This window comes from Podarcis filfolensis (genome assembly GCF_964270895.1).
Source record: "Podarcis filfolensis genome assembly, chromosome: 3".
Lineage (NCBI taxonomy): Eukaryota > Metazoa > Chordata > Lepidosauria > Squamata > Lacertidae > Podarcis > Podarcis filfolensis.
The window spans coordinates 66,748,939-66,762,191 of NC_139606.1; the positions used below are offsets into that span (position 1 = coordinate 66,748,939).

Consider the following 13,253-nt stretch of genomic DNA (forward strand, 5'->3'; position numbering starts at 1 on the left):
TGAGGTCAGTGGTTTTACACCCCCCCCCGATAAGTGTCCATTTTCTTGATATAAGTCTTTAATAAGATTATGATGTATGAATGCTTTAGGCCAGGCATAGGCAAACTCGGCCCTCCAGATGTTTTGGGACTACAACTCCCATCATCCCTAGCTAATAGGACCAGTGGTCAGGGATGATGGGAGTTGTAATCCCAAAACATCTGGAAGGCCAAGTTTGCCTATTCCTGCTTTAGGCTGCAATCATGCATACTGACCTGAGCTTGCAGAGCACGGTGGGACTTATTTATGAGTAAACACGAATAAATTATGTTGCTAGTTAATGAATGCTAATTCTGACTCTGTTGCAGAAGGTGAATACTTTGGTTTAGAGTCCACTCAGTTCACTTCAGGTAGTTGTTCTACTACGTTGTGCAACTGACTGTTTCCCAGGACTCAGAATTAACCTTCTTCCTGCAGTTTGTTGATCTTCATAGGGATAACTCTATCTTCCAGGGTAAATAATAAGTTACATCTATTCAAACATATCAAGTCTGCAAACTCACTCTGTGTCCTGGGTGTCAGAATGGAATCCTGCAGCAGACCTTGAATCGGTGATTTGAAGGTTGTCAGGCAGGGATTCCACCAGCTCTTCAGGGTACTTCAGGGACAGTTTGTTCACTGGTGGAAGGAACTAGGAGGCTGGCTCTTTCTAGCTATGGGTTGTTTTCATCTTGCTGCATCTCTCATTTTCGCTTGCCCCATCCTCAAGTGTACAGGTAAAGGGGCAGATGGATTGTCAGTTTTATCAATTAGAATTTTGGCAGTGAATTGGCAATTCTCTCAGTTTCTCATTCCTAGTATTCAGTTCACCATATCAATTTGTTGTTGTTATTGTTGTTGTTTAGACTTGTCAGCATTTTAAGTGTACATTTCTCCTCCTGTTCATGTATGGGTATGCACTTTTTCCTAATATACACATTGCTTTGCAAACAGTTTCCCCTAATTGATTGTCAGTTCATTTTCAGGTCCGCACATTAGTGTTCAAAGCTATAAACAACTTAGACTATAAATATCTGAAAGGAGAGCTCCACCCCCCTCTACTTGCAGAATGATGCTGGTGTCATTGAGTGCCCTGCTCTGCCCACCAAAAGTGCAGGTGTGTGGAGGTACCACTGGCAAGATTCTCACTGGTGGTTGCTTATGAAGCGTCCCCAAATGGGACATTCTGGGGGTGGAAGTAGTAGGGTCTAGGATACATGGACTCCTGTGCTGGCCACACTGCTGCCAATTTGGGCCAAACTGCTATGCTATGCCATGCCATGCCAAGCAGAGTTTGTTTGTCCCAGATGCAGCTGTGACTATGCTGCTCCATCATACCTGCTGCTGCCTAGCCAGTCAGAATTCCTCTACTCACTGTATGAAATCCTTTTGGAATGTTACACTGTAAATAAGATAAGGTAATAGAAAGCACAAATTGTTTGACTTCCTCTTCCTGCTTTTCAGTAATGCATGGAAGTATAATAGAATCATAGAACTGTAGAGTTGGAAGGGATCCCAAGGGTCATCTAGTCCAAGCTCCTGCAGTGAAGGAATCATTTCATTATCAGCCGGGATTCTAGAATTATAATTGGCCTTTAAAGGAGATGCCCTCACCTGATTCAAACCACACTACTCTGATATCTGCCTTCCATTAGGTATCATGGGCTGTGCTGAATGGATGATTAAAACAGAGCCTGCACAGTTGCAGCTCCCATGTCCTCCCTACCCTCTTAAATTCACTACATCAGTAAGCATCTTGACTGCAGTTGCATCTTTCGTGCCCCTTGGAAGCAACAGGTGGTCCTGGGGCCCCAGAAGCTTCTCAGTCTGAAGCTGGAGGGCACACTACATTTTATTGTCCCTCATCCTCAACAGGTAGTTCTTGTTGCTTTGAAGTCATCCTTTGCCTTACACCATGTCCTCATTTTATTTTGTTATTAGAAGAACCCTCTCCCACTCCCTGCCGAACTTGACTAAAATGAATTTGGGAAAAACACTGACATATTTCTACTTTTTGACATCTGGGACCCACAGCCTTCAGTTGCTTTCCAGTGCCTTGTTTGGTCACAATAACTGTAGGCAAAGGAACTTGCTAGACCACTGAACGCTTCAAGGGATACAGGGAGCTACTGAAGCTTAAGTCAAAAGGGAATACGGTACTGAATACATCTGAACCACAGATTGTAAGCTTTGTTTGGTTTTGGTTTTCTGATTCATGCGCAGACGTTTTTGGTACGTGTCTGCAACAATTAAGTCTAGGAATGGTGTTTGGTTTTATTGCTTGTCAAGAGTACAAAAAACATTAATGTTTCTTAACAGGGAAGCCTGCGGCTCAAACTAGCAGCTGTCTGCTAGTTGGAGCCACAGGCAAACTAGCAGCTGTCACTTGTTTTTGCGAAAATTATCTGTAATTTTGTCATCCCAGTGTTAGATTACTACAGGACACTCCACAAGTAGCTTAAGGCTTGAAACTATACCAAAGAATGCCTTTGGTGGCAAATAAATTTGTTCATTATTAAATGGTGTTCTGTGCTAGTAAACCAGAAACAAATTGCATCTATTTTTCATTTTCTGCACCAGCTGGAAACCAGTTACTGGATGACATTCAAGCTGTTGGTTAGACTGATAAAACTGTTTATGGTGTCCTTGCTGGTTATTAAAGCAACTGGAGCCCATCTTTTTAGTAACACAAGGCGAAGGTTACCCAAAAAGCCTCAAGTTACAAGCATAGGATGTTTTTGCAGTTATAAATGGGCTATTGTGTCTACACATGGAAGTATGTAATTGGGAATAGTCAGCTTATCAAATACCAGTCCTGTGAACTGCAAGTGTTTTTCTGTTAAATGCTTTTGGAGCTTCTATTATAAAAGAGAAATAATACTATATCACCCTTTGAAAAGTTGTATGGGTGATCATTCTGACAAAATATTCACATTTATGCATTGGCAGGAATCATTCTGAAGCCTGTACTTCAAATGACCTTTTGTGGGTGACCGACACAAGAAAAGGCACTGCAATGATAGTTATTTTAGAGATGGATTTCATGAGCATTGTTTGTGCCTAGGATTTCAAATGTTCTGCTCTTGTAACCATTTATGTGCTGTTTTTGCAAAGAGAAAGATTTGCTATGCAAATAAAGTGAAAGTAAGGGAATAGAGAAAGTGTAGAAAGACTGAAAATGGGAAGAAAAATCAATAGAAAATGAAGGAAACCGATTGAAGGGCTGGTTTGAGGTTAATGAGTAAACAGTACAGGAAGTGAAAGTGAATACTACAGATGGATAGGAGGATGCTAAGGGCATTTATCTCACTGGATGAACATTGTGTCTACTTCTGATTATTTCAGATTCCCTAAGCCTCCAGGCTAGCTGCTCTCTGAGGGTTATCTGTTCTTGGCAGACTTAAAAGAAGAGTTTTAGCACCTGAAAAAAAATGGATTGGCGGTTTTCTTTAGACAAAGAGATGATATTTGTGGTACACCCAGTTCTCACTTGCTGTTCCACATGCTTGGAACTACCTCATGTGTGATGGCACCTCTTTTATTTCATTGCAGTCCCTCCTCAAAACTCGTTTTCCCTGAAGCCTTCAGCATAACCCCACTAGGTCCTATGCCCTACTTCATGGAGAGCCTTTTTCCAGATCAAGTGCCGTATTCCCTTTGGGCCAACCTTCTAGAATGGGAGGGCACATGCCAGGGGCAAAAGTGGGTGATGCAACAGAAGCAAGTTTTATCTTTGTACAGTAGGCTAGTTTCTCTACCCTTACACTTCACTCTTTCATCCATCTAGGCAACCAAGAAGCATTACGAGGGTTAAACCGGGCAAGAACGCTCAAGGAGAGTGCAAAGCAGAGCTGATGAGGTGTGTGGCTCAGGAAGGGGTGTGGCCGTGGGGGAGTCCTGAGAGTTGCATCCCCACTGCCTCAGTCTCACGCCACATTCTGTCCCAAATAAAAACGAATGCTTAAAGTGGCAACAATAAACAAACAAAAATCTGAATGAAAGGGAATTCCCCCACCCCCTTTAAATGTAATCTTTAAAGGTAATTTCCAGAGGGGCATTTTTGACCCACTGTTGAAATGTCAAAGAAAGGTCTAGGCCAAGTGTTTCTGTCTAGCACTATTTTATAGTCCTACATTGAAACAAAGTCACTTAAAGGTGCATCTTTTATTCACATAAATGGGAAAATTTACTTTTAATAGAGTGACTTTGAAAACTCATACATTGTAGCAGGTGTGGGGAACCTCTGGTCCATGCTTGCTGGGGCTGAGTTGTTGTTTAACATTTTGAAGGCCAAAGGTTCCCCACCCCTGCATTGTAGGTGCTCTCTCTCTCTCTCTCCCTCTCCCCCTCCCCTCCCCCCCGTGTGTGTAATATCCACCCTGCACAAAACCTGGAACTGTCCTATAGCATTTTTGTGGTACTGGGCGTAGCTTCTTTCAACAAGATTGCATTGTGCTTGCATGGGAAGTTCTCTTTGATAACCAGCAGCAACAAAATACAGAAAAGAAATCAAGGGCCACTCATATTTTACCAAAAAAGCACTTGATTCTAAGATCTACATTCTAAGAAATGTAATTGCTGCTGGGGTGTGACCTACTAGACAAGTTAAATAATAACTTTTCAAAACAAATGATTGTGGGTGCATGGATTAAATCGAGGCTTTGCTCTAATTAACCTATTGCTCTTCTCAGCTATTTACTCAATCTTTAAATGGATGAATACATTTATGCATTTTTTTCTGGGATGAAAAATGAAGTGGGTGCAAAGAAGCAAATCCACCAAAATGCTAATGCAAATTACAGACTTTAAATAATTAAATAAAATAGTTGTTGTTGCAGATTCAAGATCATGGTGCATAGTCTGGCATCTTTTGCTTTTAATTTGGTGTAGACTGCTCCACTTCCCCACTGGCATCTATCTGTCTTGAGAGACAGAGGGCTCAACAGAATAATTTGGTAAAATAGTACCGAAATACAGAGGCATATCCCAGAGCTATTAGGCATCATAGTTCCAGTTTTCATTACTCTTTCTTACTTGTAACATTTAGGGCTTATCCACACTTACCTTTCTTCTGTGCATTAAAGCTCCATGTCAGAGTGCCAATTTTTTTGCTCCAGAGCTTTCCCCGTGAAAACCCGCTCTTTAGAGCTGAATCTGGAGCAAATGGCAATCCACAAAAAACCTGAATAGTAGGAAACTGGAGGCACTGAAGCGTTTCCATTAAGCTCCAATATCATGGGCTAGAAAACTCAACTGAAATATGTTTCCCACATTTCTGCACATGATATCAGCTTTAAAGAGCTCAGGAGTCACAGTTTAAATGTTCAGGAACCAAACAAGACATTCAGGACTAGGCAGAAGCAACTAAGATGTCCCAACAGTTTCCATGACCTACCAACCAAGCTATTAAAGGCAAGGTGTGGTGTGCTCACTTTTAGGACTCACTTCTTTGTGAGAATGTCAGGATTGCAAAGGAGCACTCTCCTGGGGCATATGAGTCTGCTCCTATCTGCAGAGGAAGCTCCTAGTTTTGTTCAGGCTGATGAGCAGATCCCGCCACCTCCTGCAGCTACCCACAGACCTCCCCAGCTGCCACTGCTCTGCTGGGATCAGGGTGGGAGGAACTAGCATCCTTACTCCCTCTTCTGAAGTGGCTAGAGTCAAAAGACACTGGAGAGATCCCTTTCCCCCCTGATTCCCTCCTATCAGCCCGCCCCTGCCAGTTTCTTCCTCCGGAATTGGAGCCTGCCAACCCAATCCCAACAGAGTTATGAGGCTCATGACACATTTGTTGCATGAGCCTGTCTTACACTCATGCAGTGTTGGTTATCACCAAATACTCTGTCACACAATACATCATTAATTTGTGGAATTGATGTGCACTGGGTGGATTGATGATGATAGGTCTCTCCCACTTCTTAGCCATGATTTCAAAAAAGATGGGATTTCATTGCCTAGAGGAAGTATGACACTTGAGTGTCAGTTGCTGGGAGACAAGAGCAGGGGGGGAGCTATTGTGATCATGCGTCTCTTGTGGCAGGGGCAGATTATGGTACTATGACACCTTGAGCAAGGCCAAACTTTGGTATTCCCAGTCCAGCCCTCATGACATGCCAGCCTTTAGGAAGGACATATGAGTGCTCTGGCAGGGTCCTAGATCCCTCTCATCTCCTTCCCAGAGCTGGAAAGCACTAACTAGCCTTTCAGAAGGAAGCAAGAAGACTCTAGGACCCTGTCAGAGTTCTCATGCTTCCTTCCTGTAGCCAGGCAAGTGCTTGCTGAGCACCCTCTCTGCTTGATGCCCAGTGTGGGGAAACTACCCTAAACCTCCCTCTGCTTGTGGGTAGAGAAAGCATCATATTTTGAACGGGGAAAGCTTAAAATGCAAATTACCACCACTACAAACAAACAAACAAACAAACAAACAAACAAACAAACATCTGGGCAAATATTAATTGTGTATTGGACTTGCATGCTGCCCAGCTTTTCTTGAAAACTCCAATCTTGCTTACTCAAAGCAAGTAAAAACTCTCTCTGCGTGTGGTTGGTTGAATGTTACCAACTTTGGGCTTCCCAGAAGCATCTGTTTGGCAACTAGGAAATGGGATCTTGGACTAGATGGATGCTTGGCTAGGATGAAGATCCTGGTGGCCCTTCAACTTGTCACAATGGCTAGTGGTCAAAAATGATGGGAGCTGTAGTCAAACAGCATCAAGAGACCCACTAGTTCTCCACTTCTTCACTCTGATCCAGCAGAACTGCTATTGCCCCCCAAGCATTCTGGTTTAGCTTAATCCTGGGAAGAATTGCTTTAAAATTTTGGAGAACAGTCAGTACATTTAGCCATCACAGTTCAATCTGAATCCACTGCTTTCTTTTAGGTTAATATTCTTCTACAGCTAAAACAGTTGCTGTAGAAAATCAACATATCAGTAAAAATATATTTTGGTGCAAAATGGCAAAAGTTGATAAAGTGCAATCCTTCTTGCTCTTTTTAGGAAACACAAGTTTTTAGGAAACACAAGCACAAAAAGTGGCTCTATGAAATAGCTGAGCTACCACTACCTGAGTGCCTAGCAGTGGTCCTACTTCTTGTAAACACTAGGATGCTGCCATAACATTTGCATCTGGGAAAGTCTTCCCATACCACATGTTGAAGCAGTCAGGCTACTTACTGCACTATTGAACATGTTATATCCAGCAAATAAAGAAGTAGTGCAGTGGGTAGAAGCAGGCTGCAACATGTGAATGTGGAGTACAGAAAGCTTTCCTTGAAGCAGCCAATTTGGCCGCAATGCTGTGACTCTGTAGGGAAGCAACAGCTAGATATTTCTGCAGCATCCTGGGAGAGGGAAAGTTGCTCCATACAGTTACCAAAGAGTTGCTCTGTTACTTTTCTCAGGACAAGGTGCTGGTCTAATTTTTGAATTGGATGTCACACCTAATGAATTTGATATTTTATCTTAAATAATTGCCAAACATTATTATCTTGGTAAATCAAACAGGTAATTATGAGATGTGTGACAACATCATCAAGGTCAATGAGCTCTTTCAATGTTCGTTTTACAGGCCAGGCTCAGATAACAGGCGTCATGGTGGCAGAGAGCGAATGGTCGGTGGCAACGAAAAGGGAAGCTCGTCCATGGAATCCACCAAGGAGACCCGCTACTGTGCAGTGTGCAATGACTATGCTTCAGGTTACCATTATGGCGTATGGTCCTGCGAGGGATGCAAAGCCTTCTTCAAGAGAAGTATTCAAGGTAATAACATTGTTGCTACTTAGCAAATACATGACTTGTTGTAATCAAATAATTATGCAATGTATCAGAGAAAAGACTGTACAGTGGACGCTTGAGTTGTGAATGTGATCCGTGCGGGAGGCACATTCGCAACCCGCAGTGCTGCATCTGCGCACGTGCGGGTTGCAATTCGGCGCTTCTGTGCATGTGCAAAGTGCGATTTAGCGCTTCTGTGCATGTGCGACCACCGAAACCCGGAAGTAACCCATTCTGGTACTTCCAGGTTTCGGCGCATCCATAACCCAAAAAACCCGCAACCTGAAGCATCTGTAACCCGAGGTATGACTGTACCTGTAAAATTGTGAAAATAAGCTTTGTAAATTATAAGTTTGATAATTCTAAGCTACATTTCGGGAGCTAAATTGCATTTGAAGCCCAGAACAAAAATAAAGAAAAAAGTGGGGGTGGGAGTGGACACCCCCAGCATGTTCACCATCAGATGATTTTGATTTGTTTGGTACACATATGACATGCCTGCTGGATCAGGCCAATGGCCCATCTAGTCCAGAATCCAGTTCTCACAGTGGCCAGTTAGATGCCTGTGGGCAGCCCGTTTGGAGAGATCTCTTTTTGTTTTAGCCACCTTGAACAATTTGGTATCATCAGCAAACTAGGTTACCTCACTTTTTACTCCCAACTCTAAATCATTTAAAAGCAAGTTAAAAAGCACAGATTCCCATATTGAGCAGGGAACATCACTTTCTGCACCCGTCCATTGGGAGAACTGCCCATTTGTTGCTACTGTCTGCTAAGCTTATTCAGGAGTCTTTGGTGAGGTACTTGGTCAGAATCTTTTTGAAAGCCTAATTACAAAATGTCAAATGGATCACCTTTATCTATATGCTTGCTGAAACTTTCAAATAGATTACTGAGACAGGGCTTCCCCTTGCAGAAGACATGCTGGTTCTGCTTCAGGAAGACTTGTAGTTGATAATTTTATTTTACAATGCTTTCCAACAGTTTTCCTGGAACAGATGTTAAGCTGAGTGGCCTGTAGTTTCCAGGACCTCCCCACCCCCCACCCCAATTCCCATGTATTCAGCAGTGCTGCTTCATCACACTCTGCTTGGTTCAAGAACATTTTTCTGGCTATTGTGATAAAAACACACTTTTGTGATAAAAAACAACAGGCACATACAAACAAGGAAAATTGAATGGAACCAAGACCCTGCTATAGTACTTTACAGTTCTGGAACCCGCCCCTCTCAAAAAAATAAATAAATGCATACACCTGGAAAACTATCTCTCATAAGATCTTACTACGGCTGTAGTAGAACTGTGCGTGTTTATAATTTATGCAGCATTCTTTAGGGTATGGAGTGCAATGTAGTTCTTATGTCATTTGTTCACACAACTATGAGATTTTGGGGAGTGTGGGGGAAGGACTGCCAAAATGAAGGACTAGTTGTAGGAGGCCTAGAGAATGATTGCAGAGTACATGGTTCATTTTCAATGGGCTTATTATCTACAAAGTCTTAAACACCTTGAACCTTGAGAATTATCCCAACTGAAAGTCACTATGACAAAGGCAGGTGCACAGAGAGACAGAGCCTTGGTGGTTGCTGAACAAATGTTAAGCTTTTTCTCACCAAACACTTACAATAATTGGGGTTAGGGACAAGTGAAATGCTATATTGTAAGCCACATTTTATCATTTCTGTATTTATTCAAAAGCATCTTCTGAGATTTCAGTGAAAGTATAGCAGGCATGGGAGAGAGGCTCCTTAACTGTTTCTGTCTTCTTCATCGAGCTGCTTTTCAACCTGCAAATGGAAGATGTGTCAGAAAAATAGCCAGAAGGCAAGGAACAGAGCTAAAAACTTGGATTCTCATTTAAGAGAATAAAATGTTGGAGGAAGAAATACATACATGTGTCTGCATGCAATATACAGACTGGCCCTTAAGGTCTGAACACAGTTCTATGGTGGTATATGTTAAGGAAGGAAAACCCTGTAATGGCATGATTTTAAATTATTTCAAATCATCCTGCTGGCATTGTGTTAGCAAGTTAGTTGAAGTGATTGCTCAATCAGTGAGCAGGGGAGGGGAAAACATGCACATGCAAATCCAACTGGAAAATAGGTTCACCTGAGTGGGTCCATTCCCTTTTTAAATAAGGAGAGATGAACATGTGGGGGTGGAAGTCGACAGTAGAGAAAAGGTAAAGGCCCAAGGGCATAACAAGCTGCACCCACTCCTGACTCAACATCTGCAGGGGCTGCTGCCAAATCCTGGAGATAATGTAACATTTGACAGAACATATTTGTGCTGTAAAGAGAAGCGGCATAATTTAATTCTACTTTAGCTTGGGCAGCTCTTAGCATTATTACACTGGGGTTCTACATTGAGTCAAGTAAAAAAACCCAACTAGCTTACACTGGTGCAACTCAGAGCACACAGAACATACAAAAGCCAATCAACCTTTTTCGGATCCCTTCAGTCAACTTTAAAGAGCACAGCTAAAAATACCACAAAAGAGCTTAAAGCATTTAATATTTAATAATCAGTGTTATAAAATACAGTTGCTTTTTGGTACAGTTTAGAAACTGCAAAGTATGAGCTCACTGCAACAGGTTCTCACATGTGTTAGCCTCAAGAATCCTGCTTGCTTGATATTGAGGAATCTTCTTCTGGATAAGCCCTATAAAATTGTTGACATCCGTCAGTCTCGGGCGACAATGGAAGAGTGCGTTTTTGGGGTGAAGTCAGGCTGTTGAAGAGTTACAGCACCTGCTATGGCTGTAGAGACCAAAACGGGAGAGACATGTTTTGTTGCAGTTGAGCAGATGAAGGCATCTGGTTGCGCTGTTGTAGATGCACCATGGCGTTTCTTCTGTCTGTGCTCCTCCCAGCTGTCATTCCTCCTCTGGTCACAGCCTTCAGTATGCTACATTATGCTTGTTTGTATCTCCAGTGCATGCTCATGCTCATATATCACCATATCTACACATGTAAGTTGGGCCTGCAATAAAATATTTTAGAGTATTATCTCCCTAAGAGGAGTGGTCATTGTAAGTGCTGCTCAGATGTCTTTAGGGGCAGGTTCAATGAGTGCACCACTACTCTTGGCTCTCACTGAAATTACGCGAGGGGAAACACCTGAGTAGGGCTTGTTTTACTATTTTCAGCAGACATGCTACAATTCTGCATCTTAGACTGCTCTCAACCATTGATTTGGAGTCGTGTGTTTGCCTCTGTTTGGAGAACTGAGCAAGGCTGCACATCATGGCCTCACTCCTTATATTGCATATCACACCACTCCCAAAGAAGCTGCAATAATCAGGACAGTTGATCACATTGTGATCCTGACCACATGGAGTTCCTATTCATGAGTAGTTGCTGACTTGTAGCTACCTCTTTGTAGATGGCCACATTCAGTGTGTGGATGTTGGGTAGAGCAGGCATGTGCAAATAATGCAAATGTCTGCCTGATTTATTTATGTTTTTAAATCTCCATGTACCTCTCTCTGTGAGCTTAACCATCAGTATTTTGTAAATTTACAGGTTCCTGTCAGATAGTTTTATGGTTTTTTTGTGTGTATGTTTTATAGCCTAACATTTAAGTACGCCTGAGTACCTAATATATGTAGAAAGCGCTATATTATTTTTGGATGATCCCATTTCACTTAGAAATTGATAGGCATTCGACCACTGAAGGTCACTAACAGAAGGAATTCTTTTTTTAAAAAAAGTAAAAGTAAAAATCCAGGTGTTAGAAATTGTTAAGACAATACATGCCTTGTTCTGCAATGCTCCTCACAATAATATACACTGGTTTGATTCATCTTGAAGCTACAGACACAGTAGGAGTAGCCCTTGCACCTGCATGCTCTTCCACACTAATTAGAAATTAGGTTGAAGGTTCATTAACCGTCATTCTGATCTCCAAATATAAAAAAAATTAAAGTAAAATGGAGAGAGAGGTGTTCACCATTTACTGACAGTAAGTGCTTCAAAAGAGGTCAGTGACTTTTTCTGCTAGAAACTTAACCTCCTCTTATTCTAAGTTTGAGGGTTGGAATAAAGTGCTTGTTTTATTGCTCTCTCTTTCTCTTTCTCTCTCTCCCCTCTCTGTGTGTTGTTTGTACAGTAGTTCACATGCTGTCTATTTGCAATGGCTTTTAAGTACACCTTGTTACTTACATTACTTCAGAATGCTTGAGATTAGTTGGTGTAGCAAACATAGCTGTCAACATTTCCCTTTTTTAAAGGGGGAAAACCTGCTGTTGACTTCTATTGGCAGAGCTTGAGATGCAAGATTGATCTGCTCCTACCCAGCCTCACTTTGGATTGTTCTGCCCATCATGTTGATTTACTTTAGCCTCTAGTTCTACCAGACCAACACAAAACTCACACTCCTCCTTCCTATCTTTTTGTGAGGCTGCCATTCGGTCTTAGTGCTGAAGTGGCTTCAGCTATTACTAGACTTTCATAATCTTCCCCTGCCAGCAAATCTCCATGCTCTGCCGAGAAGCATCCTTATCCACGATCAGTGCTTAACTTGAGGATAAGATTATTTGTGTATTTTTTCACCCTTTTTGCTAATTATTGCTCTGGATAGCTAACTATACAACTTTTTTCTTAGTCTAAGAGCACCATTTCTGTTTCTCCTTACTCCACTGCATTTCTCTGAAGTGTGTTTGGCTGTGGCTTCAGTTGCTATCTCCATGGAGGAGCCTAGAACACAAAAGCACTCAAGTACTAGTTTATCACTCAGTTTAATCTCCTCTCCATAAAAGTTACTTAAGAGGGGAAAGGGGAAATATCATAAATATCATTCGAACAATGGCTCTTGACTACTGCTGATGTTGTTGTAGTATAAATAGTTATGTAGCTGTAGTTTCTCTCACTCTGAGCCACATGGAAAAATAAAATCGCATTTACGGTTGGAGTGCACTGAGGAAAAAATACTTTCAAAACCTTACAGGATTTTGCAGCATGAAACTATCTATCTATCTATCTATTGCATTTTTTTGTCTCATGACATAAAAAAACATTCATGTTGTCAAAACAAAAAGCTTTCTATTCTGTAATGACAATGTAGGAGCCCATTTTATAGTAAATTTTATATTCTGACTGGAACAGTAGACTTCAGCCATCTGCTGAAAAGGGGTACTATTTCAGCATGTTCTGTCTCAGAATGTATTTTTGTTGCCATTTTGTACATTAGATCCCAAAGATACTTAAACACATTTACCCTTCTTTTTGGATTGGATACAGATGTCCCAGTTCAGTGAACATAAAAATATTATGCACTTGGATCTGATTATAGAGCGGGAGATACAATAAGCCAACGCTTAGGAAGCCTAGATTTGTCAGCTTTCTTGCATAACCAGCACAGCTGTCCAGCATGCTAGAAAGCCAGCCTGGATCCACGCAACACCAACCACACCCTTTCCTCATTCAGCTTCTTCCCAGAGCCCTTAGGCAAGGAGA

At 41.8% G+C, this 13,253-nt stretch overlaps 1 protein-coding gene and 1 long non-coding RNA gene across 18 annotated transcripts in view; one reads left to right on the forward strand and one right to left on the reverse strand.

Annotated features, from left to right (window-relative positions):
• The window catches only part of ESR1 (estrogen receptor 1), a 214,765-nt gene that overhangs the window by 116,190 nt on the left and 85,322 nt on the right, over positions 1 to 13,253 (forward strand). For 6 of the 13 annotated variants that reach the window (XM_083607966.1, XM_083607967.1, XM_083607964.1 and 3 more), the window contains 2 exons: positions 3,806 to 3,877; positions 7,588 to 7,778. In XM_083607966.1, the coding sequence (XP_083464092.1) occupies positions 3,806 to 3,877; positions 7,588 to 7,778 (263 nt within the window). Of the gene's footprint in view, positions 1 to 1,744; positions 1,766 to 1,796; positions 1,894 to 3,805; positions 3,878 to 6,115; positions 6,286 to 7,587; positions 7,779 to 13,253 lie in introns of those variants that run through there. The other 7 variants (XM_083607959.1, XM_083607969.1, XM_083607970.1 and 4 more) reach the window with 4 other exon arrangements.
• The window catches only part of LOC310760089, a 112,195-nt gene continuing 108,201 nt past the window's right edge, over positions 9,260 to 13,253 (reverse strand). For 3 of the 5 annotated variants that reach the window (XR_014546754.1, XR_014546755.1, XR_014546758.1), the window contains 2 exons: positions 9,906 to 10,085; positions 9,260 to 9,580 (listed from right to left, as the gene is read on the reverse strand). This is a non-coding gene — a long non-coding RNA (uncharacterized lncRNA). Of the gene's footprint in view, positions 9,581 to 9,905; positions 10,086 to 10,547; positions 10,780 to 13,253 lie in introns of all 5 variants that reach the window. The other 2 variants (XR_014546756.1, XR_014546757.1) reach the window with 2 other exon arrangements.